Source organism: Pithys albifrons, chromosome 4, assembly GCF_047495875.1.
Source record: "Pithys albifrons albifrons isolate INPA30051 chromosome 4, PitAlb_v1, whole genome shotgun sequence".
Lineage (NCBI taxonomy): Eukaryota > Metazoa > Chordata > Aves > Passeriformes > Thamnophilidae > Pithys > Pithys albifrons.
In genome coordinates, this window is record NC_092461.1 from 78148449 (window position 1) to 78175257 (window position 26809).

The following is a 26809-nucleotide window of genomic DNA, read 5'->3' on the forward strand; positions in this document are numbered from 1 at the left end:
CAAAGTCCTTTAAAAGTGCAGGTCAAGGTAACTCTGCTCCAGTGTGGAAGACAAGCTGTGCCTGGGGCATGGCACTGGAAGAGCACCACACCAAAGACATGGGAGGCTGGCACCAGGCTGTTCCCCGGGCTTTGGCGGTTCCAGATATCCCACCTGGGTGCATCCAATGCCAGATGTGTGTGACCTGTCAGGGCCAGTTGAAGATTTTGGTCTTGTTTGGCCCTGAAACGGGATGCTTGAGGCTGCAGAGAAAGGCAGGGAGACGACAAATGCCAACAGTACTTTCCAGCATGAGATGAGCCTGGAAAGAAGCTACTTTGCCATCGGGGCAGATCTAAGTAATGTCACAGAATCACAGAGATTGGAAAATACCTCTGAGACCATCGACTCCAACCTATGCCTTAAGACCACCACATTAACTAGGTCATGGCACTAAGTATGATGTCCAGTCTTCCTTTAAGCACCTCCAGGGACGGTCACTCCCCCACCTCCCTGGGCAGCCCATTCCGGTATCTCATCACACGTTCTGTGAATTAATTATTCCTACGGTCCGATCTAAACAAGTCAATATGATTTGGGGCACTGACTTGGGCCAAGTGCTCTCGCTCAGGGGGAACGGCCCCGTGTGGGGCCAAAGACCACAGCCGCGCAGGATGCGGGTTTGAGGAGCTCTGGGGACGAAAGGGAAGGAAAAACGAGAAGAGGGGGAGGAGGAGGAGGAGGAGGAGGAGGAGGATGCAGCGGGGTCGCCCCGCCTCGCCCGTCCCTCGGCTCCGCTTGGCGCGAAAGCCGGGCTTTGGCGGGAAAGGCGGGCTTTGGCGGGCTCGGCGGAGAAGCGGCGCGCGGGAGCAGCAGCAGCAGCAGCAGCACCGCCGTGCAGCCGAGCCCAGCTGTGCAGCCGAGCCCAGCCTGTCCCGCAGGAGCCTCTCGCCCGACATGCCTGCCGAGGGGGAGCTGCGGAGCTGCCCCGCCGCCGGCCCGGAGCTCGGCGAGCAGCAGTACCTGCAGCAGGTGCGGCACATCCTGCAGCACGGCCACCGGAGGGAGGATCGCACCGGCACGGGCACCCTCTCCGTGTTCGGCATGCAGGCGCGGTACAGCCTGAGAGGTGGGCACCGCCGGGACCCGCGGACCCCGCCCCTGCCCCCTGCTCCCGGTTTCCTGCCTCGGTCCCCTGCTCCCTGCCCCGTCTCCGGCCCCCTGCTCCATTCTCCCTGCTCCCTGCCCTCGGCCTCCTGCTGCTTTCTCCTTGCCTCCTGTTCCCTGCCCCCTTCTCCGTGCTCCCTACCCCTTCCTGCCGCAGCTCCTGGCTCCGGGGTGGGTGCTGGGAGGTGTCAAACACCATCTTCTACCCTGGGACTGACCTGCCAAGGGATCTGAGAACTACACATTCTCTCCCAACTCCTTACTGTATATCCAAACCTCTGAATCTCAATGGTGGCATTGCTCTCTGTGTTGAGCAAAGCCTGTATCTGTTCATGTCTGGTCCCCTCAGACGCTCTGAAACTCTCTTGCAGATCAGTTTCCACTGCTGACAACAAAGAGGGTATTCTGGAAGGGAGTGCTTGAGGAGCTGCTGTGGTTCATTAAGGTTCAGTATTTGGATTTCTGTGTGGGTGCTGTGCCTGAGAGTGGGATAAATGCAACCAACTGGTGTGGAGTGGATTAAGGGCTTTGGCGTAACTGCAGATGTTTCTGTCCCTATGACAGAAATTCAGCCACCTAATATTTTGACCGTACATGGAAGGCCATTACCTTCAAGACATTTTAGTGCAGACTATTGTTATCAGTGCACTCAGAAGAGTTCTATTTCTTTTTAGAGGATGTAGTCTGAAATAGTGATGACTTTTGCTGATTTGACTATACTTTGCAGTTATAAAGCCTAATACAGTGTCTTTTTGTAGTGGTTGAATAAGAAATAATAATATGAAATAGAGAGTAGGCAATTTAGTGATATGCTTTTAAATACTGAGATAGCTTTTATTGATTTAAACAGAAACAAGTAGTGCAGAACCGCAAGCAAAGTAAGATTGATGTAAACAATAGGCTTTTTAGTAGCAAAAGAAAGAGATTTAATAGAGCTAATAGCTGTAAGTAGAGTAATAAAATTCAACTATAGATAATACAATACAATGTAAGTGTTCCTTTATATGTTGTGACATTGTCCAGGTATGGGAATGTCTACCTAACCATTTGCTACATAGCAGGACTCAAACACACATTCATTTTTGAAAGCTTTGTTGGGTTTGGTTTTTTTCAAAGGTAAAAGACTAGACACTCCCCAAAACAGCATGATTTCTGTGTTGAATTTTTGAGTATGCTGATTTGGACATGTTTCAGGATTCAGTGACATTTGTCTGGGTCATTTTCACATTTTTTTTCATTTTAACAAAAGCGTTTTTATTACCTTAAGCTCATTATAGGTGGCTTGGCAAAGACAGTGCCTAGGCCACACATTTTTTGTTAGTCTATTTTAGTCCATCTGTAAAGCAACATCTTGTTCTCTGCAAATGTGCTTATGAAATGACATACCACAGTTGACCTTGAGGCTGTACTGTTTGTGGATTCACAAAATTAGGAGGATCCTGTGTTAAACAACAGCACCATGGCACTTCAAACTTCATCCCAGTATCTTGCTCACAAGTTTTATTCTGTCCACATGCAAGAACCTCATCCAGTACAATAATTAGACTGTTCATACTTTGTAAGTGGAGACATACTGTAGACTAGTAAAGCTTAATGCAGCTGGTTGAAACCATGTCCTCTGTGTTGTACTTAGGAGGCAGACTTCATACTTTCTGTGTTTTGTAGGGTTCTACAAATGCCAAAGAGCTCTCTGCAAAGGGTGTGAAGATTTGGGATGCTAATGGATCACGTGAGTTCCTAGATAAGCAAGGTTTCAGCACCAGAGAGGAGGGAGATTTGGGACCAGTGTATGGTTTTCAGTGGAGGCACTTTGGAGCAGAATACAAAGATATGCACACAGGTAATCACATACAAATACAGTCTTGATTGCTTAGTGAGACAACTTCAACACGTCACTTCCACAAGTCCAAGTAGAATGGACTATTCTTAAGGGACCAAATGTGAACCGATAGCAAGAATAAATAGTGTTGAGAGAGTTAACTTTTTTATCTTACTCAATCTAATTATCCTGAAATATGTAGCTTTCTATATTGTAGTTTGAGATTTGTAGAACAGATGAATCATAAGGCTACACTGTTACTCTTTTATCTAGAGCAGATATGGTCACTGATAGCTGGATGTGTGTCTGTTGCAGTCCACAAGCCTGAGCTAATTCCATTTGATAGTGAAACACAGGCTGCCATCTCTATACCAATGCAGGGTTCTAATTTCTATGATACTGTTGTGCTGGAAAGAATTGAAATTAGTGCACTACATTCATTGGGGACAATGGAAGAGAAAGATTTTTCTATTCTGCATCTGGAACAAAGTGGGATTTATCCATAGCTGATGATGCTGTGGACAGAACAGCTGTAACAAGTTATGATGTGATGCAGTACCTGTTGTATTATTTTCAGTGAAACTGGTTCATTAAACTTACTCTGAAGTGTGTTACTAGATCTTTTTTAAGTAGAATGTGAGGATATAGAAAACATCTAGAGGATTGCCCCTATCTGGTGTGATTTTTAATTTGGATTAACATTTTACTTATCTTGGTGGTTTTTTATGGTGTTTTTTTGTCAATAGAGCCTCAAAGTGAAGCTCACATTAGTTACAGATATGAGACTTGGTATTGGCATGTTGGCTGCTGACAGAAATAGTGCAAACTGTGAGCTGACACATCTGAAAACTCAGTAAAAATTTCAGAGTTCCTGAACTTAGAAGATCTGAGGTGAAGAATAGAATGGAAATAATGAAAAAGATAAATTCCCATAGGTTTCATTACCAAATAGATTGCCTTAAGTTACATTACTAATGGATAGGTAATTAGCTTCAGGAACTAACATAACTGTTTGACAAGTCTTCTGGCATGGTAGTGTTGGCAGAAGAATTCCCTGAGATACTAATTGTGTCACAGAAGGATCGCAGAATATTCCGAGTTGGAAGGGACTCACAAGAATCATTGATTCAAATTCTTAAGTGAATGGCCCATATGGGGATTGTGTATTACTACCTTGCTTGCCAGCTTGGGTCTCCTGTAACCATAATTTGACGGCCCTGCAATAAATTATCAGAAAAAAGTAGTTACCAGTCATGCTGATTCACTGGCATGAGTCAGAACAGCAATTAACAACTAATGACTCTTGTATTCTGAAATCCATTCTGATGGTCAGCTAATTTCAGTGAATTTTTTACATGGTATTGAGCCTGAAATTCAGCCTGTGAGTATCATTGGGTGAAATGTAATATCCTGTACTATACAGGATTAAAATTGCCTTCTGGCTCTAAATACTATGGAAATTTAGTTTGCATACATGACCTTATGAGTGCTAGATGGGTATGTTTGTTCATCTGTCAAAATCTTTGTACTTCTGAGTATGTAAAGAATGGTGGTATCCTATAATACTGGTCTAGGCATTTTTTTTTAATAAAAAGAAGCACTGTAACATGCAAGTTTAACATCTAGAAAGGCATTTTAATCTGGAAGTGCAATGAACAATTTAGTTTAAATACTATGAATGACTAGGTGGAAATATCCTCTCCATTCCAGTACAGCTCTTTTCCTATTTAGATAGGAAGTCATCATGAATGATAAAGTATCATTCTTTGTTCAACTTTTTTTTGTATTGCCACTTTTGTTTCTTGGGTTTTAGTGATTATTAGCTTGTCGTAAAAAATGTCAAGTTGTTGAGAATGGAATAAATTATTCTAAATCAGAATGGTCCTATTTCAGTGCATGCTGAAGGTAGTCAAAGCACACAAAAGAGATGGAGGGACATGTGAAGATACCATCATAAGAGTTTCACAAGCTTCAGAGCATCCTCTAAAGATTAAACACCAAGAATAGCCTACATTTAGAGTGTGCCAACTAGTTAATATCACTTTCAAAGTTACAATAAAATCTTCAGAGGTTGTAATTTTCACTGTTACTTTTCAGTGGGTTGTGGGCTGGGTGTTAAATATCATGACTTGAATCTGTCTGGTTTAGATCTTACTTTTGTATCTTTCTCCAGATTACTCCAACCAAGGAGTTGATCAGTTGCAAAAAGTGATTGAAACCATCAAAACCAACCCAGATGACAGAAGAATCATTATGTGTGCTTGGAATCCTAAAGGTATTGAATAGCAGAGTTTATGTGAAAGCACATTATTTCTCTGTATGCTAAATTGTGTTCTATTCCTGTGTCAACAGTGAGTTCCATTTGGTATACTTATTTATTCTTTTAAAAACTACCAGGAATGCAGTAAAAATGGCCCAGGAGTTATAAGTTTGATTTTCCTTCTACTTAATCCTCATGCTGAGGCTTCAAAAATACTGAACCATTTCTTCAGAGTTTTTCTCTCAAGGTACAGTGAGGGATATAACTGGCTACCAGTGTCTTTGGCATACAGGCTCTGTTTAACAGTAACTCCTGTTTTAAAAAGGTTAAAAAAGCAAAACCAAAATGGAGTATACTACAGCAGTGTGTCTGGATTTTAGCCATATAGTAAAATGGAAACTTAACAAAGTCCTTAAAACTAGAGAACAAAAGTATTGTTCATGTTGTCATCATCTCTTTGAATATAGGTTGTCTAGTACCCATTCCCTCTGTAGGGCTACTTCTAAGCGAGAGCTAATACAAGAGAATGTTTAACTTCACCACTGGTAGACCTAGTCTCCAAAAAATCACACACCATTTTCCACGGGTGTCTGAAAGCGACTGCCACATGCTCTTACTGTTATTTTTAAGGTTAAACATTCTCAGATATCAGAAGATACCAAGTTATTTTTTCTTACCAAGCTGCAGTTGTGCTATTTGCAGTTTTTAAGTGTAGATAAACACTCAAAATACCTTTTGTTTTCTGATTTTTTTTAATTGATCATTACTTTTATATCTCAACAAGCAGCAAAGGCACATTGCAATGGGAAGAGAGTAAGATGAAGCAGTTGGAAGTCACTTTAGGGTACATGCTTAATTTTACTCTTAATTCTTCCTTTAGGGAAATTGACTGTCTCACTGAGGTGAGTAGCACTAAACTGCTGTGCAGCATTATGACATAAATCTGTTCTGTGGAATATCTGTTTATGACTTTCTGGTCATGCAGCCCAGGAGACAACTTGCCATGGCCCAGGCTTAATTGCTTGGGCAGCAGATACTTATAAACAAGGGGGAAAGCAACAGAATGACAATGCTGTTGGCTCTCTACTGTATCTCATTACAGGCTTGTTAAGGTTTTGCATCTTCTATATTCATAACACACTAATGCTGTTACTGGGTTTTTTCCCCCCTCCTTTCTGTACTGCAATTCCTAGATATTTCTCTGATGGCTTTGCCTCCATGCCACGCCCTCTGCCAGTTCTATGTTCTAAATGGTGAATTGTCTTGCCAACTTTATCAGAGGTCTGGGGATATGGGACTAGGAGTGCCTTTCAATATTGCCAGCTATTCACTGCTCACGTACATGATTGCCCATGTCACCGGGCTAAAGGTAGGCTATTTAACCATTTTACTTAATCTTGTCTTAGAAGTGAAGGACTAAAAGACAGGACTCTGTGTGTCATGTCCAGGAAAAACTGGAATCAACATACTGTTTGAAATCTTGGTGAACTATATGTAATAAAGGGCTGCATGAATTTGATGTGAATTGCCTCTGGTTTTTATGGGTAGTTAGGATCAGCAATGTAAGAGTTCTTAAATTAAGGTTAAACAGGCAGAAGATCCTCCAGGTCTTGACCATATCAAAACTGGCCTGTTCACTAGTCTGCTTCTTAGAAATTGGAACAGACTGCTTGTCCTTATGGGATAAAAGTGATTCAATTTTGTAGTTTATGTTTATTGGAAGTGAACAGTAGCTCAGAAGTTGCTGTCAAGGTTTTAATTTGGATATTCTGCCCACCTAACTTCCACCTATAATTTCAGCTGGGTATTTCTTTGATTTCCTGCTGTAGATGATAACATAGAGTGCTGGTATGTGCTCAAATAGCTCCTGCCCTGACTTAAGGGCTGTATTTTTTAATTTGGCAGAGAAATTTAAATGCACAATAATCTTGTACATGTGAGGACCCTTTTTCTTTAGGACATATAAAAAATTATACTAGTAAAGCCACTTGTGCTTCATCTTCCTGCTATCAGCAACATGAAGGGGAACCTAAGGAAACAAGGAAGAATCAGATTTCATAGCAATTGTAGACAAAGAAATTGGTTCAAGGTACTAGTCCATACTAGTCCAAGGTAAAGTCCATAAGGCAGCTGTTGTCTCTCAGCCACTTCCTCTCACACCTTTGGTGGTTTTCAGTATGATATGTATAAGGGCTGATCTGCATTGGTCAGAGGTCAGTAAAATAGCCAATAAAAATTACCTGAGTAAAATTAGATTGCTCAGGGGCTTTGTCACAGAACTTGTTATCTTTCAAACCCATCTGGATGCTTGATAAGTGCTTTGGGGTTTAGTCTGTGACTGACACCTCCACTGCTGCAACCTACAATGTTTAGCAGAGGCTAAGGCAACTGCTCTGCAAACAGCTTGGGCAAGTCGTGCTTATTAGAAGTGGAAAGGCTGGATGTCACTGCCACATCATTTCTATCTTGGTAAGCAGATCAGTAGAGTTCCATTCAATACCAAAGCTATTATCCTACCAGGATTTCAAAGGTAAATGTTTTGGTAAGCTAGTGAAAATTTCATATTGTTTTTCATTAATTATGCATTAGCCAGCGAAGCTAGTGTCCTTCAGAGCTTTTCAAGGATGTTTTGGCAATACAGTTTAGTACAGAAGCTGCAATCCCACACTAGATGCAAGACGCTGGGAATCAATACTGTAAGCATTGTAATGTTTTGCTTTCTTGAAACCTGACTGTTTGAAAACCACATGTCTTCTTCATTCTTTTCAGCCTGGAGAGTTCATACACACATTAGGAGATGCTCACATATATCTGAATCATGTGGAACCTCTAAAAGTTCAAGTAAGTACTTACTCTGTATTCCTGTGTCCTTTTATCTTCCACAATGCCTATTCAATACAGAATTATCTTGATGTTTAAATATCCTTTGCCAAATATTAATTTGTATGGCTTTTCCTCTAATTTCTACCCTAATAATTGTAGTATTTTAAGATCTATTCAACTCAGGTTGCAAACAGAAATACAATACTAACATGATTGAAATGTACATTAGTGCACTATTTTCGAACCAAGTTAGTGATTCAGAATCTGTACTTGTACTTTTGGCTCCATCATGCCAAAACCTTAGAAAATTGTTCTGCCTAATCCAGATAAACACAGAATTAAACATCTTTGTAGTATATCAGAAAAGGATAACTCATCAATTCACAGAGTTAATCAGTATTACTATTTGACTGAAAAAGGCTACATTTTCTTCAGTAAGCAACTTGTTGCAGTAGGAATAAAATCAGAATTTGATTTGATTTGTTTTGATTTAGCTTGGACTGAATGTCCTCACTATTTGTCCAGTTCAAAACCATTCAGAGAACTAGTTACTGTTCAGACACAAATGGTCCTGCAAAATACTGCAGCACATTTGGTGCACATCTGGGACAGAGTTTCCAATTTGGTTTCCTCTGGAAGGAATCTAATCGGTGACCACCAGAATTGCTTTGCCAGTTGAAGGTGCTTGCAGTGCATTTGGATGATCAAGGAATTCACTTGAAAATTATGCTACTGATCCCAGTGAAAATATTAAAGTAGATTCTACCTACCTGTATTAAGATTTTGCCTTTTGTTTTTTCTTAGTATAAATCTTCTTGTTGGGGAGGGAAAGTCTATATAGTGTAATCTGAATTGAGATTGAGAAGACAAAATGTTTGCTTTCAAATATTAAACTTTATACAGTCAGCTTGCTTTCATTTCAGCTTCAGAGGGAGCCAAGACGTTTCCCAAAACTCAGAATTCTTCGTAAGGTTGAAGACATCAGTGAATTCAAGGCAGAAGATTTTCAGATTGAAGATTATAATCCTCATCCACCTATTAAATTGGAAATGGCTGTTTAATCCTATAAACCAACATGAAATATTTATGTGGAAATGTACCTAAGCTACTTAGTTTCTCTAAAGTGGTGGTGCTTTTATATGCTTCAAAAATATCTACTTTATTATTAAAAAGAAATAGATACCAGCAGACTAGAACTGCCTTCAGTACCTAACCTGTAGTTGTACAGAACAGGTGATTATTCCTGATATACTGTGCAGACATTAACCCAGCTCTAAGTTGTTAGTGAACTAGTTTTCTACATGTTTCAGTTACCAGTGGCCACTTCTATTACCATTGTTACTATGTGTGAGTAGCACTTCCTTCTGTGCTTGATGTGGTACTGAAAATAAAAACTTTTATGTACGATAGAGGATTGCTCCAAGGTTGGAGAAGTTGTTATATTCTAAAGAGTATATGTTTAATAAAGTTTTTTTAAAAAAATAATTCTGGAAGGGTTGATGCATATTGGTGTGTGTTTGTTTATAGTTAGTGGTAAAAAACTTGAAAAGCAAAGGATCTCAGAGGTTGAGATCTAGCAAGGAAAAACAAACTCAAACTTCCCATGGTCTTCCATAGGTGAAGCATCAGGAAGACAAAAGATCTTAATGGAACCTTGCCTGAAATGCAATCTCTGCATAACATCTCTGTAGCAGCAATTTTTTTTATTGCCTAACCCTACATGAATATGGTATAAATCAAACAGAGCTGTAGTTAAACAGGAGTAACCAGATAGCATTAGTAATCAGCTGTCTATCATCATTTAAAACCAGATCCCACAAACATGTGGACTGGTTTTGCAGCCTGGAGCAGTAAAAGCTAGAGATCATAATATTTGTAGGAGTGGAGTTTATTAATAAAATCCTAGCAGAATTCAACTTTCATCTCTCCTTATCCTTGCAACTTCTGCAGTAACTTCAGCCCTTACTAAATTCCTCTTCAGGAGTTTAATTGTGAATAGATCTATGGCTAATATACAGATATAGCATATTCAATACATATTTGAATACATTGAGAAATTCATAGTAATTTTTATTTAAATTTTGAAGTCAATAAACTTAAATATTTGAAAAGTATACATTTTGAGATGATTCTAAAAATTTAATAAGCAGTGTCCTATAATTACTTTCATTCAGTTATGTCACATGCTCCTCCTAATTACTTCCATCTCAGCTCTACTAGTCTTATATTTTAAAGTCTCCTAGTTCAGATAGTCCGTGTGTCTTCTGTATTGATACATCCCAGCTGTACGTTGTCAGCCACATTTTACCATGTGCATACTTTATAAGCTAAAGGTTCTTGAGTGTTTTTACAGTCCTCTAAAGTACTGAAAAAGAGTTTAAGTTGCAAATGCACTTAGCAGTTCTGCCTACACTTAACAAGTTAAGTTCCTTTTGCTGGAAACCATTTTATGTAACACTGCAGATAAGGTGAAATCTGCAGGACATTTTAGCAAGTGCAGCCAGAGAGGATGTGAAATAAAATGTTGGCCTCAGGGCTTGACTAGTGGGAATTAGCAGTTTCAGTGGGGTTATCCAAAAGAGGAATACCTTAGCCAAGAGAAGAATTCAGAATGGGAATCGTTTATTTCCTTTTATAAATTATAGAGGAACTAGGTGTATGGACATACAGAGGATGCTTAAACAGACCAATACATATATATAGCTCTGGAAGAGCTACTAGTTTTTACTATAAGAATTAACTACAACTTCACTGTTTTCCGTTGTCAGCACAATTTACTACCAATAGCAGTTGTTGAAGTGAAGCTTATAGCTTGAAGACCAAGAAGGATTACAGTGCTCAAAAGATAAAGATGTCAAAAGCAGACTTTACACAGCACACTTCAATGTGAAGAAAAGTGAAAATACATGTTAAAATTCATAGGTATGAGTCTTCTATGAGATTTTGTGCAAAAAGTATGAATATTCAAAGAATTTCAATATAGATTTAAAAAGGGGGTCCTCAAGGAATTTTGCTTTGCAGAATGTGAACACTATTCACAGCTGCAAAGATGACTAGTATGACTGGAGGCCATATTCAGGGCAGTATTTTAGACAAAACATAGGACTGGCTATATAATTTTGAGAAGCTGTGAAAGGGACCGATAAGCCAACTGAGAGAAGGAGTTGTTCTTGGATTTATTTCTGGACAAAGAAGCTGTCTTGGAAGCTCTCAGTCCCTCACACTCCCCAGCTGATGACTTAAATAGGTGGTATTACAAGTCAGTTCCTTATCAGCTCTGCATATTCATAGCATTTCTGAGTCTGCATTTGCCTTGTTGACTGCCACATTGATTCTGCCTCACCATTTTGACTTGAGTTTTCTCTCTTGTCATTCCTCCTCCAGATGGATCTTTATATCATTTCTCCACTTCTCAAAGGCAATTGAATAACTTGGAGGTAGCAATAAAATTTCTTACCAGTTTGGTCAAATACCAACTTCTACTTTCCACCTTCTTAGGCAAAATTTCAGTATCCATATTATTTCTGACATGTTTTGATATGTTGCAAAATTTGCCTTACTGCAATACCGCAAAGAATATTAATTATCTGATTATGACTGATAAAAGGTCAGAAAAAAAGAACTTCTGAATTTTGAGACAAACATCTATCTGATCAGCCGTCAAAATCAATATTCTGTTAAAGAGCCTGACTCGGTGAGTTTCCCATCATAGTGACTGGTGTCTGTGAAGTGTCTGAATATGGAATGCAGCCCAAGTTTCAAGTGCTTTTATCAAACCCACAAACGGTTCACTTTCACCTGCTTGAATTCTAACCTGCACTTCTAACTTCCCTTTGTAGGCCACAGGAAGGTGGGCTTGTGGGATAACAAAACAGTATATGCTGTAACCACCATGTAGCAACATATTTTTTTAAGAAAATAAAAGCAATCAGCATAGTCAGTTGCTACTGGGTTCTTGGTTTGTTTTTGTAACTAACCTGTTTTCAAGCTTTTCAGATACTTGGGAATGTCTATACTAGACATGACAGTGCCACACAAAGACATCCAAAGTCCTTTGGTGCAACCCTACAACGTGACATGAAACAAAGAATATTACAGCAATGCATGTAAGCTTATGCTCAGAAATCACAGGTATGATAACTGAAGAAGCTAATCAGACTGGCTTGAAGGTTGGAGAGAGAACAAATTTTTTATTCTGCTGCATTTTGCAGAGACTTACTCTGGAACTTTTCAGCAGCACAGACAAGTTTTCTTTCTTGATTTGGAGATAACTCAAGGCCTTGGCTTGTAGAAGCTGTTTTAATATCACTCTGTTGTGGCAGTGTAAGGGAAAAAATGAAAAGTTAAGACCTGAAGTCTCCCAAATTGACAGATTACAAGAGCTGCTGGCAACTCATATGAAAACATTACTTGTATAGTGTCCCTCCTGTGTGCGTCTCTATAAATCCAAATTATTGTTATTACTGCATTTAAATGAGACATCACATAAGAATTTGGTAGAAGTGAACTTCAAAGATGTTGCCAATATTAAAAATCAGGTGATACTTGTAATGTTAAGAGCAGTACACCTGACACAATGAACTTAGGTAAAGTGAGGAAAAAAAATAGTGTCCCAAAGGGCAGAGTCATCCTGGAATGTGCGTGGAAATTACTGTCCCTTTACTGGATGCTGAATTGCAAAAGTGAAAGTGAAGTGCAATGAAAATGGCTGTTCCATTTCAGGCCAAGGACATGGGTTTAACATATACTAAGGCACACTGAGTTTGTAATGAAACTATTGTGTAATGCTTACCCAAATGATCTGGCAGCTCTGCCAGATAATTGCCTCACAGATTGCCTCAAAACCTTTAGGTTCCTTTGGGAGTCAACTCACATCCTTTTGGTCACTTAACCGGGTCCACAGACAGGAACTTGGGGTACTCAGGATAGGAGTCAGCATGCTCAGGACTGCACAGCTTTGTGATGTGCTTGCCTAAGTGAATGAGCAGCTATTCCCGTTTTGAGACAGCTAAAGTGAACATAGCAGTCATTCTGCTGTGGGAAATCATTCATCCTCCTGAAGACCAGTCCAGTCAGATGAGAGATGGACTTGTAGATGAGATACACTTGGAAGAGAATCAGGATTCAATTTCTAGCTGTGCTAGAGATTTCCTGCCTGGAGCTTGGCTAAGATGTCAGTCAGTTAAGGCCTCATTAGTTTCCTGTGTTTCTAGTACATATAATTGTATTCCCCTTATTTACTGAGGAATTCTGTGGATAAGTACATTAAATGCTTATATGGTTCTCTGATGTTATTGTGAAAAGAAGAGAAAGGTTATACAAACCATCAAGTAAAGTCAGTATTCAGGACCAGCCTTTAATTTGTAAAGCAAGGCTATACTAATTCAAACCCATCCTAATAATATTCATTATACAACACCCCCCTCTGCAAATTAAGTGTCCTGTCTACTGGTAGACAACAGCTGAGAGCAAGAAGTACAATTAAATATGTTGATAGCAGGGCTTGGCATGAGAAACTGGTAGGAGAGACATTATGCTAATGTCATCACTGTTGTTTTCAGTTGCTGCAGAGAACTGAGAATTTGTTAATTCACATTGTTTGGCTCTGTAGATTTGGTGTCAATACTTGGAAAAAAGATGGGTGCAATAAAAACCAATTTACTTGAGGTTGGAGACTGGTATTCTAAAAGGTACCACCAGCCTGTCTCCTGACACCTTGCTATTTTTGACATATCCAAAGTTAGTTCTGGTCTTTGGACTCATTAAAAACATTTCATGTAAAAAGTACTTAATTACAGCTGATGGCAGTGACTTAAATACTAATTGTAGCAATGAGTTTCCTTGTGGGAAAGCACAGGTTTCAACCTTTTAAAAGAGCTGCACATGTACCAGATGAATTCCTCCTGAAGACAGGCAGGACACTGAGTGCACTGACAGACCTTGCCATGGACAGTCTCACCTGGAGCTCACACCCTCTGTTTAAGGGCCTTAGTTCCATGGCAGGTGTTGCATGGCCTGGGTTGCATGGCAGGTGAACCTGCTTCCAGCTATGCTGCAGCTAGGGATGTCTCTGTCCATGGACCAACACACCAACCTGGCTGGACACACCCTGGGCCTGGGCCATGTCTGGCCATGGTTCCCCTCACCGCCTGCCTCCACCCATACCTGTCTTTGTCCCCAGGGAGGTGCCCAGTGCTTGGGCTGGGGCTACCCCACTGCCCCCTGCCAGCCCTGCTGCTGAATGGAGCGGGAACAAGCCTGGCTGGTAGTCTCTGCCCTGCTGTCCCTGTGGGCCTCTCCAGCCATTCCTGGTTCCTGGGAGCAGCTGATCCCTGTGGCATCCCTCCTGCCAGGTATCTCAGGCTACCTCAAGCCCTGTGCCAGCACTGCAGAGCTGGGTCCATGGGTGCACAAGACCTTGCCCTACAAACCTGGACTGGCTTTGGGCTCTGATCCTCCATCGTGGTTTAACACCAGCCAGACATAAAGCCCCACGTGGCTGATCACTCACTCCCCCACTCCAGCACGACTGGGGAGAGGACTGGAAGGGTAAAAGCTAGAAAACTCATGGGCTGAGACATGTTGAGGTAAAGACAGTTTAATAGGGAAAGCCACACGCTCAAGCAAAACAAAGCAAGGAATTAATTCACTGCTCCCCATGGTCAGGTGGGTATTCAGCCATCTTCAGGAGAGCAGAGCCCCATCGCGGGTTAAGGGTCACTTGGGAAGACAAACACAATCACTCCAAACATCCCCTCCTTCTTCCACCCACTTTATATACTGAGCATGATGTCATATGGTATGGAATATCCCTTTGGTTAGTTTGGGTCACCTGTCCCTATTGTGTCTCCTCCCAGCCTCCAATGGAACCCCATCCTTCTTATGACTGTGGCAGCACAAGAAGCAGGAAATGCATTGTCTCTGTGTAAGCCCTGTTCAGCAAAAAAAAAAATTCACTATATTCTCAGCCCTCTGCCCCCCAAAAATCCAAAACACAGCCCCATACTAGCCACTGTGAAGAACATTAATGCTTCCCCATCCAAAACCAGCACACGTTCCCACAAACTGGCCCCTGCCTAAACCCCTCACAGGGTGACCCTGGGGCCCTTCAGGGGCCATCTGAGAATCTCCCCTTTGGCCCCCACCCATAAGCCTGCCAGGTCTCGGGTTTCTCAGAGTCTGTCTGAGCCTCCCAGCTGACTGGAAAACAATCCCTGCCAAGTCCCTTTTCCATCTGCCATGGCTCTGCATCTGCTGAAATGCCCCCTACACCCCACAGTAATTAGACCCCTCTTCAGCAAGTCTCATCAGACCTCAATTCTCTGACACATCCCTCTGGGAAGGAACTTCTGCCAGGGCACTGGGGGCAGGAGTGGCTCTGCTGGCCCTGTTCAGGTTCACTGGCAGCCTTGCCCCACCATACCTGCCCTTGGACCCATCTCAGCTCAGGACATGTGCCCCAGTCCCTGCCTGAGCTACCCCAATGTGTGATCATCTTCTATTGTATTGCACCTTTGCCAAGCCATGCACCTCACTGATCTGGACCCTGAATCACAAACTAACAGCTCAGCTTGACCTGGGTCTGACTTCCTCACCATGGACAGGCTAGCAGCCACTGGGCTGTGTCTGGCCCTGGTACCTGCCCTCAGAGTTGTGCCCTCTCCATGGCCTCCTCTGGTAACCTCCTCAGCTGCCTGTAGCTGTTGCCCTCAGACCTTCCCTGCCAGCCATGCCGTTGGCTTGTGGCTCCCCAGCCCTCACTGCACCTTGACAATGTCCCTGGTGCCATTGAGGGATGACTTTCAGCTTTCTAGTAGCATGATTCTCTGGAACTTTGGTCTACAGTTGAGTTAGGACTGCACAAATAGAGCTGATACAAGAAAAGGAGCCTGGAACCTCTGCACTCTAAAATGCAGTCCTTCATATAGCCATTGCAAGGTCATGTCTGCACATGCACTACTGTGCTGAGCAAAACGCTTGCTGAAGAACCAAACTCACAGAGAAAAATGAAGATGGAAGCTGGATAATTATCCTTGGGCTACAGGGGATATCAGCTTCAGCAACCCTTCAGGTCTCTACAGACCACAGTGTTCAGCTCGCACTGTTGTGCATGGATGTTACTCAAGCTGCATGATGGAGTTGCAGTGCTCTTAACAGAGCGGCATGCACTAAGTCTTTGTACCTTGCTCCTCTGCTCTTCCTGTGGGCAATCACAATCACAGATGCAATCTTTTGTATTTCTCACTGATGCATGAATATGACATTTTAGCAATTACATTCATAATAATAATTAAAAAATCAGATCTTTCCAGGTTCACAGAAATTGCATATGAGAAGAACGAACCAGGTAGATAAGGGGAAGGGAGGCAACCTTGGTAGGGAATAGCTGAAATAGAGATCAAGTAATTTTCAGCTGTAGTATTTAACTTCATTGAGAAATGCAAAGGAGTTCTGGCACCTGCTCCAAAGGTCATGCAGTAGATTCATTAAACGAGTAGTAATTAGGAAAAAGCCTGAAGCACTTATAAACATAATCACATGTTGTGTTGCTGCCACACCAGGTCCTAGAAGTGTTAAGCCTGTCAAGGAAATAAACATTCAAAACTTGCTTCTGTGTTTTGTTTTGTTTTTTTTTTTAATTTCCAGTGGAGTTACTCAATAGAACAAAGTATGAAGTAACAGTTGATTTAGCATACTGTTTTATACTCAGTTTATAGAAAATACAACATATGTTAGAAAGTTTTCTATTGATTTTTTTTGCTGTGTTCTACAAGCAATATAAAGCATTATACGACACGGTGTGCAGAGCAATAAAGACATGCACAAACGGTACATCTGGGATTTTAACAGTGCTGCTAAGTACAGTGTGTTTGGAGCACGAATTATGAGCCAAACTTCCAATTTCACTGGAAATCACACATTTAAAGTCCATTCCCATTTCATACTAAATGTCAGCTGTCTTCTTCTTGCAAGCATGACAGTCTTTTCATGTATTTTTTGTTTTAGAAAGAAACTATTTTTTTTAGCCTAAGGGAATACATATATAGAATGTGTATCAAGACCCTGTAGCAAATGTATTTAATACTATTCTGAATCACCATTTCTACCTGAACTGTGAATATACGAAGGAATAGTATCAGCATTACACTACAGTGACTGGAGTCACTGCACTACTATTGAAATAAAATATTAAATCTCCAAGCTTTGAAATGGTTGCATAGCTCATCTGGACATGCATATCCTCATCAGGAAAAGTTGGCTTCTTAATCTATGAGGGTTTACACTCAGCTGGTTTAGTGACCCACTCTATTACTTCCTTTACTTCCTATTTTTGCTTTGCATTCAGCATCTGGAAATAAAGAAAATAAGAATCAAATACAATGAAGGATTCTACTGACTTTTTTCCTGTCAAACTGGAAAATTCATATGCAGTGGTAAAAACTTAAGAAATAGAAAGGAAATGAAAAGTCAGAATTGCCATTCTGTGCACATTGTACTTTTGACCACACTTATGCTGAGTTGCAATGACTATATCAACACCCAGACTGGGTTTGAACCAAGCAGATAAGGACCTGTAGGAAGTACAGCAGAGTATTCTGTGGGAATGAGTACATCAGCATATACTTCAATAAAGCACACTAAAACATGGCTATGGCTGTCTGAAATTTTCAGCAGAAAAGCTTCCTGGCAAAAAAAAAAAAAGCAGTACCTTAAATAAGATGAGTTTCTGAAACAGCACTTCTCTCCCACATAGGTGAGGTTTCTTCCTATAAAAAATGAAACATCTGAAAATTACACCATAGTTCCTCTGCAGGCTATTCAGGTCCTTGCCATACTGTATTCACAGAGTTCATTCAGCATTCCATGGCATTTGGCATCCCATGAAAGCTTCATGTTGCACTGCAGCACACAGAGAAGGTCAGCAACTGTGCTTGGTCAGTGAACAAATGGGGCAAAGAATCTGACCATATTACTCAACAGAGTAATTTCTAAATAAAAACATGTGACTTCCCTCTAATTATTTCTTTTCATCCAAATATTTTAGTTTTAAAATCTTCTTTTCCAGGTTATTTGTGACCAAATATTGGTAAAAAATTATTAATAGGTTTTCCTCTGGAAACCTCCCTGAATATAAAAGATGCTTTAAAGATTCCAGAAGAAAATCCTGGTGGGGGGGGTTCCCCTGTACACTCAAATTTCTGCCACAGAAATACAGGATATAATTCTTAGTAATACATCTACTTTGGTCATATCCAATACTGCTCTTTATTGAATAACATTGACATTTGTTGCCATCATTATTTAGGATTTGAAAGAAGGAAGAAAAAATATTTGTCTATAAATGCTTATAATGAGAGATATTTCATCCAACAGTTTTAACTAGAAAATAACATAGTATAGCAGCAAAAAGTGATATTCACAGTTATCATCTGGGCCAATCATTTCTCATATCAATCTGCATTGGCAAATGTCATCCTGTAGATATGCACCCACCTTTATTTTGAATCCATATGCATACTTGGAACAAGATATAGACCACTTCTGAGTGATTAATGGGACAGTCAACTGGAATCCATAAACTAGAATTTACAATTTTAGCATCACTGCCTTACAGAAAGAACTTTCTTATTACTTCTCCTCTCTTGTAAATAAGCTTCAGCCTACTCTGAAAATAAAACAGCCATGGTTTTTCATAAATCAATGTAAACACATTTGTCTTCATTGGGATCAGCCCTCAGCTTTGCCACACCATTACTGTTTTCCTGCAATGCAGCATTATGCAGTAGCAGAAAGGGGGAGTGTCTGGGAGAGGTACAGAAGCAAAGTCATCACTGCCCATGCCATAGATCTGGAAGAGTTAGACTAGGTCTAGTTTGTCTGTTCAAAGCACAAAACACAGAAGAATAACACTCAATACAACACAATACTATACATTGTGCAGCCTCAAGGCCTACATATGTAACTGCAAGCAAAGTTACATTAATTAATTTTACATCTCCAAATAACTCTACCACACTGCATGAAAATAATATTAATTTACAAATAATTAGAATAGGCTTTTTATTTCTTCCTCAGAAGTAGCTAGAACAAAAATCAGAAAATGAGATCAGATATATCTGTAACATCCAGCTGAATCAAATCTCTCAGTCCAGCCAACTGTCACACACAAAACATTTTTCTAATCCAGGTATGAACATCCCATGAACTTGGCAACACTATTTCTGGGTATACTAAGGTGAATATCTTCCTGTATTAACTTGACCTGATACCAATAGTTTGTCACAGAAATTTAAGCACATGCAATTCTCTCTGGCAATAAAGATGCTTTTTACAAAGGAAGTCAGTTTCAGGGTACCCCTTAAAGTGTAGACAAGCAGGAGTTCTAGAATAAACCAGCATTTATCAAATGTTGAGGTTTCTGTTGACTCTGAAGGAGACATCCCCATTTCTCATCCATGTAGTTACTGCAGGTTAAGGGCACTGTATTTCTCAACATAGTTATCCAAGTACAAATTGTATGTGTTTCCATTCATTCTCTTAATGATTGCACTTTTGGCTAACTCATATCACTCTCCTGAGAATCCCTATGTTTACAAGCTCCTTGCTTAAGCTGACACAGCTGCACTCAAGAAAACTCACTGTTACATACAATACACCAACTAAGAGACTTCCTTTTCACCTTACTTCCTTGGGTATATCCTCTATCATAAACCAGACTGTAGCACACTGTCCTACTGAGAATTGATGATCATCTGTTAGCATTCCCCACTTCACATACCATTGAAAATCTTACTGTTACAGGATCGAACATTCAAACCTGTTTTAACTGTTGGTCTGAGTAGCCCAGCCAGGAACAGAACCTTGTCTATGCCAGATATCCATGCTCCACCATTTGCTGTTCTGAAGCAGAGGATAGTTACAGTCTGGCTGTGTTTTAGTCAACAGCGTATTATTTTTTTAAATAGAGCATCAAAGAATGTTCTTGGGGAACACGGAAGGATTGGAAGTGGTTTGACTTCTTTTTTTTTTTCCCTAGAAAGCCATCAATTTAGTCAAATAAAAATAGACCAGTTTTGCCGAGGAAGCCCTTCCCTCTTCTCCCTAGCTATTTCATTGCAAGAGAACTGCAAACCAGATAAATCCATGAAAGTGGCAGAAAACAGCACAGTCCCATTGCTACACCAATGCAGAATTACATGGCAGAGTCACCAGTGTAGCACAAACCAAATGTTTGACATAGCACTCCTGGGACACACAAGAAGACACTGGCAAACAGGCTTCATTTCACACAGGCCCCTTCCCATTCTCCACGAGATGCAAAGTAATGGTTTTCATCAGGTGCAGATGTATTTAAGCTCACACCTTTCATTTTTTTCCCAAGCAGGCCATCTTGGAGTATTTCTTTAGAGGAAGAAGAGTAAATATCAAATTATACTGAACTGCATCAAATTACTTCTCTCCACACTGCAGATTTCATCTTTACAGTTGTCCCTCCAGCCTGTCTTAGTCTCATAGGCTAGTGACATATTCCTGAGTGAGTCACTCCCATCAAAACTGATGAGACAACTCCAGGATTAGGGAAATGAAGGACACCAAATTCCAGCTTTGAAGGAAAGATGGCTTATCTAAGCTTATTCTGTTAGCACATCAGTAATACATCTGAAATCCATGCAGATTAGCAATTGCTTGGCATTCTGCTTTGAGTTTGGCGTATAAAATAAAAATCCCCAACCCATAACATAATAAAAGGGTATAATGAAAAAAAAGGTTAAGTAATGCTAGTCAATTGAGGAATGGCAGTCAATCTTTTCCCTGTTTCTCTGAGCAAGCAGGAAGTTGAGACAGCAGATATTCTAAACCTTCACACCCTCCTCCCTCATCAGCTTGTGTTGCACTGCCAAATGTGTGTTTGCCTAATTTCATGGCTGTGAGTAGTTGATAATAAGCACTTTTAAGCTTCCTTTTAAGCTCTATCTGAACAGGAGTAAAAGATTAAACAGGAAAGCCAAGTCACACTTTTCAGTCAAATTAAACCAGAGAAGCACCCCTGTCTTCATGACTCCTGCTCTCAGGAAGGGAAAAACCAAGTTATTTTAGAACAGGCTCTTTTAGATCTTAATATTGAACAGAATTCCCCCCAAATGACTGATCACTTCAGCAAACAGATCTACACAAGAAGCCCAAGCATTTGCTAGCAGAAAACGGTATGAGTTTTTAGTTTTTAATAAAGAGTTATTTTTGTGAAAAACCCCCCAAACAATTAAAAAAACCTAAAACAAACTCCAAGTTATCCAGATTTAAGTAAAAGCAGATTCATGGCCAAATCGTAATCAAATACCGACAGAGTAAATGACAGTCTTTAAGTACACTACTTCCCATAGCTGTAGACATCAGTTCCCACTTCCAGCTATGGTTCTAGAGCCAGGCAAGACACACTGTACAGCTTTCTCAGAAGAGGGGCTAGCGTGCATCTCTGCATGAGGGCAGACACATGAAGAGGGTATGTTAGGAGGGAAGGACATCTCTGAGCAGAAAGCAACACTCGCTGCCAGGGAAACAACTCCTGTCTGAAATTTCTGAATTAGGACTCCACCATACCAAGAGTTTTAAATCACAGAACAAATGGCGAGTTTCTGCCTTTCACCACTTAAAAGGTTACCTGCCTTCAGGTGTTGAGAGATAATGATTGTGGGTTTGTAGAATTTTGGAATATGCAAGGACATGAACGCTTTGTCCTCTAAATTTCTCTACTTTATTACAGAGTAGCACAAGTACCACAAAAATTGCCACTAGCAAACATACCTGTGATTAATAAACTGAATATGAATAAATATATATCAAGCTATTACAAATTACTATCAGCAATCAATAATACAGTATCAAGCAATAGTATGGTATCAATCAATAATAGCATCAATCAGTACTGTAGTACAACTAATGACAGCAGCAGCTTATCATAAATGAAGTAAAATTTTCAATGATATAACAGCAGATATATGTATGATTACTTATAGGAATATTAATGCTATTGATATTAAGTGAATTAGACAGATTTCAGAAGGAGGCAAAGTATCCCAAAAAGTGGCAGAAACAAGCTGATCCCAGAGCAGGGCCAACCCACCCCAAAAGAGGGAGGACAGGACAAGACAGTAAGACAGCTGAGTCCCATTTCCAAAATGATCCACATGACAGAATCCTTTTATAGCCAGGTGTCCCCAGGGAGAGCTCCAAAGCCCATAGAAATTTCCTGTGGAATTCAAGCAAGTTCTCAGATAGAGGCTCATTTTTTGATAAACATTAAGTTCTTCTTGTATCACAGAGTTGTAAGAGGGAGTAGGACATGGAGCAGTCAATAGATCCTGTTTACATTTTATGACATTTAATTGAACATTAGTTTACTTTAATTAATTTACATTTTTCATCTGTAACAGCAAATTGGGGATGCTGTTTTCTGTTCCTTCAGAGCAATTTTATTTTTTCAGACTGTTTTCACCTTCAGATGTCAAATTGACTTTACAGTCTCCGAGTTTGGTGCTTATCGGTGGTATCTGTGGATGTTTCTGGTTTCTAGGTACCTCGGCTGCACTTCAAAGAGGCCAGCTGCACTTCTCAAGGATGTTTATCAATAGTTCACAGGTCTAGCCCCCAGGCTCACAGTTTCAGGCTGGCAGCCCTTTCTGTGACAGTTTTTTTGAGCAGAAAATATCTTTTCTTCAGTACTTTTCCCTTCTAGACTGGCTGTGTTTATAGCTTCTCACATCACTGCCTAAATAGGCTATTTTTAATAAACAGTAACATGCTAAGAATGGCTCCCAGATCAACAGCATATTCAGTAGGGAAGTGGCAAAAAGGTTAAAATCTCAGATTAAAACATCCAAGGAAGAAAGATGAAATCAAGAGAAGGGTATATGGAGAAACATCTGATAAGCAGGACCAGGCAAAAATCTTTTATTTCAGAAGTACCAGAGTTCCACAAAATTATTCTGAAATGTTCTGACCAGTTCCACCACTAAACACTGTACAGTGGCTACAATTTTCCATCCTGCAAAAATTAAGCATATGGAGAGTCTCCACGAACTCGGCAATGCCTGTACTTTATTGGATATTTTAAAGCTAAACATATGGATAAATTACTGCAAAATCAAGACCACATGTGCAAATGAAGGGAACTGGTAGCAGGGGATCTCTCTGAGTTAATGAGCTTCTTACACTGTGATCCCATGAGCATCACCTTTCCCTCTTGCTAGGCCCACAGTGCATTCAGGACAGCTGCCATAGCCAAATGCAGTGTCCTTCCATGATCTAATCTGTTGAGCAAAAACATGTAGATCCCCCAGTGTCATTCACAGTGGTTTGATATTCACAGATATCTCAGTTTCTGTTAAATGATATTTTGTTTGCCACAGTCTAAAAAACAGCACTGTTGATAACGCAGCAAGGGGAAAAGTCACTGATAGGGGGGAAAAAAAGGAGCATATTGGTTAAAAATTGCAAAATAAGAAGATGCTGAAATGTGTGACTTGCATGAAATACCCACCCAGAACTGTCAGAAAATGAAAAACTTACATTTCTTACTATTGTTTTCATAATAACACCTGCAGTGTGTCTTATCCAGCAGTTGCCTGTTGCCGATAAGCTCTCTGTAGAAGCCTCCAAAGTTGTTGACAATTTCTCCCATGTCTATTGACCACTGGAATAAAGAAAGCCTGGACAGCACATATGACTGCCATATAGTCAAATTTACTGCTTTGTTACATCCAAAGGCCTGTAACAGAAGGACTGCAGGCCCTTTCCTCAGCTGCTACTTTGAGAAGTAACCTTTTCCCATGGTCTGTGAATTCTAAGTTGCCTGGATTTTGCACCCAGATCTAGGCAGCCACTGTCAGTTTAGATGCGTGGCCATGTTTCATCTTACACTTGCCTGTTTCCAGATGATGATCCCTTCCTCAAAAACCCCTAATAATTGCATAGGGCTTTCAAGATGAAAGTTGTTTTGTATCACCTCCCACTCCACAGAGGAAGAAAACAGCTGTTCTAGAACTGACAATCCAAAACACTGCTAAGGAGACAGAGGCCATCAGATCCCATTGTCCTCTCAGGAAAAATGCATTTCTCTAAATGAGAAAGCCTTTCTAGACCATCCCTTTCAAGCAACTGCTGCGTCTCCCTGAGTTGTTTTGGTACTTGTAGTCACGTTCAACTTCTCATTTCCTCATAACGCATTCTGTATCTGGCAGTGAGATAAAGGCAGTTGTATTCCAGCTGTTTAAAATCCCCAAGACTCAGGGCTGAAGCTGAATTCTGGTTTTTATCAGTCCCACTCAATTGCAACATATATTCCCAGCAAAGGTTTCTGTTAGGGTAAACCACATGCAAATTATGTTTAGCAAACTGCAGTGCATCAGAGAAAGGATACAGCATAAAAGAAAGCATAAGCCTTGTGCTAACCATAATGTTCTTCAGCAGCATGGAATAAAGCCTTGAGAGTTACGAGATGGTGATTCCAATTCCGTGAGTTTGTCCATGCTCAGGGTATTTGCTTGAGATATAAGAAACCAGCATCTGAAACTCAGTTTTGTAAGAACTATTTTTGTGATTCTGGCTGAGACACTTTACTTGCCCATGTCTCAGTTCCTCTTCTGTTCCCAACTGCACTGTGGGAAGAATATCCCATCTCACTTTCCTTAGAGGTGATGAATCATGTACTACATGGCTGAGGTCATTTATGTATCTAGGTAGGTTATACTAAGCACATTTCACTCATGACGACAGGAAGGGTGTTTAGCATCTTATAACTAACCAGGTGATGCACAGACTCCAATTTTAGCCTTACTAAAGATAATGGTTTAATCTTAAAGAAGCTTAAAATAACTGAGCATGTACTTGCCAGATTGCTAAGTGATTAAAAAAAAAAAAGGTAGATGTTTCTCTGAGAAACTATTACAAAGGTGGATTGAAGGAGGGAAAGGATATCAAGAAACAGGTTTTGCAGGTGTTCAGCTGAGTGTGTAGAGGGTTTTGACATATTCACAGTGTCAGTGAAACACCAGATTTGATTAGCAAAGAAAAAATTGCTCATTCTATGGTCTAGGGCACCAACTGGCTGACAGTCTGCCATTCTCAGAGGCCAAGGTCAATCACTAACCCACATATGAGCTGTCTGAAAGGTGGCTAGCTGTATGCTGGGGACACTCAGGCAAGCCTCAGGCTAGAGCTTCATTCTCCATGCTGTCTGCACATAATGATTGGTACACTGGCTTTGTGGCAGCCAAATTGCTGTGCAGGACCCACAGGTTTTACCCAGGTTTTTATATTTTTTGTTTGTTTGGTTGTTGTTTTGGGGGGTTTGTTTGTTTGTTTGTTTAAGTAGTTCAGTGTCCATTGTGGGGAATAATGGGAAATCACTGCAGCTTTTCTTAGGAAACCACTTCTCCAGGCTCAAGACCAGGAGGCGAGGTTGGTAGGTGATGATAAAAGCTGCCCATCTGAAAGGAAATTTTCGGTAGACCAAATGCTAGATTCTGTCTGCTGCTTACTCAGAGTCTTCAACCTGACCTTGGATGAGTTAAAATACCCCTTCTCCCTTTGCCTTAATTTGCCATCCAGAGATAATGAAACTGATCTCATTTGTGAAGTGTTTGAGAGTGTGTGAGAAATGCTATATATTAGGCAATAAGGGCTTTTGGGTAAGATGGCAAATGCCTTGGAAATCCCCAGGAAAGATGTTGCCTGTCAGTAGATTTCTGCCTATTGGCTGGTGTAACGTCTATTTTGGAACAAATTAAAAATGAAGGCCATGCTTTTGTGTCAATAGATGAAGAGCATTCCCACAAGGTAGGCTGACCTGTCACTGTGGATGTGTATCCCATTATCTGAGTGTCCTTTGTTGCAGGAAGGGTCATTCCTTCCTATCTTACTGATCAATTGAATTCAGGGTGCATATCTATTGCCAAATACATGCACATGTGCTCTTCAAAACACTAAGTAGCAGACTGAAAAGTCTGGGGCCATTCTATTGACAGTGGCGCCACAGATTTTATTTAGTCTACCAGTAATCTGCTTACTGTAACCTTAAACTCACTGAAGGAATTGACTGAACTTCAGTTCCATGTAGAAAAAATCTCCCCTTGCAAATGGCCATTCTTTGATAAAGATGTCGAGAAAATGAAATGGACAGATTTTGATACAGTCACTTTAACAAGTAACACTAAACTAAATGTAAATATGTAAATTATTTCTATTGTACTTCCAGTCTTTCAGCACAAAGGAAATAATATACATTTACAGCAGTCATAAGCCACTTTAAAAGACAGAGCCATTCCAGAAGTGAAGAGAGTAATACAGAATGGAACCAAAACTCCAGTGAAAGTGACACAAATTTGACCTTGCTCTACTAAAGCTGCTTGATTGGCCAGGCACCGTCCATTTGAAAAAAAACCCAAACAAAAATCAACACAAGAAAAACGGTACATAGGGCTGCTAAATGCTTCTAATAATGAATTCTGTGAATCCTCTCATGTGTTCATGCTATTACTGCACAGCCACATGATGGAGAAATAAAAGCCAATCAGTTGTGGTGAAGAGCAAACACCTAGGCTAGAACTGAGAGGAGAGGAAGATGGATAGAGGGATGTAAGGAACATAAGGCACCTAGTTGTCAGCTTCCACTCTTAGAAATGTGAGCCAACACTCTTCCCTTTTCTTGGGAACTCTCCAAAAGGACAGAAACACTGACTTGGCCTCCTTGGCAGGACTGAACA

The 26809-nt window shown here is 40.5% G+C and overlaps 1 protein-coding gene across 1 annotated transcript; it reads left to right on the forward strand.

Moving 5' to 3' along the window:
• The first annotated feature begins 796 nt into the window (after positions 1 to 796).
• On the forward strand, positions 797 to 9533 carry TYMS (thymidylate synthetase). Its single transcript, XM_071553127.1, has 7 exons — positions 797 to 1108; positions 1518 to 1591; positions 2812 to 2986; positions 5139 to 5240; positions 6419 to 6594; positions 7995 to 8066; positions 8972 to 9533. Exons 1-7 carry the CDS (start codon positions 937 to 939, stop codon positions 9107 to 9109), a joined length of 909 nt encoding a protein of 302 aa, XP_071409228.1. The 5' UTR covers positions 797 to 936; the 3' UTR covers positions 9110 to 9533.
• Positions 9534 to 26809: the final 17276 nt, after the last annotated feature.

What these genes read in the sequence shown, in the direction of transcription:
- TYMS (XM_071553127.1), top strand. Translation starts at nt 937, where the DNA reads ATGCCTGCCGAGGGGGAGCTGCGGAGCTGCCCCGCCGCCGGCCCGGAG. An exon ending in GGCGCGGTACAGCCTGAGAG is followed by an intron (nt 1,109 to 1,517) that starts GTGGGCACCGCC and finishes ACTCTCTTGCAG; the next exon opens with ATCAGTTTCCACTGCTGACA. An exon ending in CCCATGTCACCGGGCTAAAG is followed by an intron (nt 6,595 to 7,994) that starts GTAGGCTATTTA and finishes CATTCTTTTCAG; the next exon opens with CCTGGAGAGTTCATACACAC.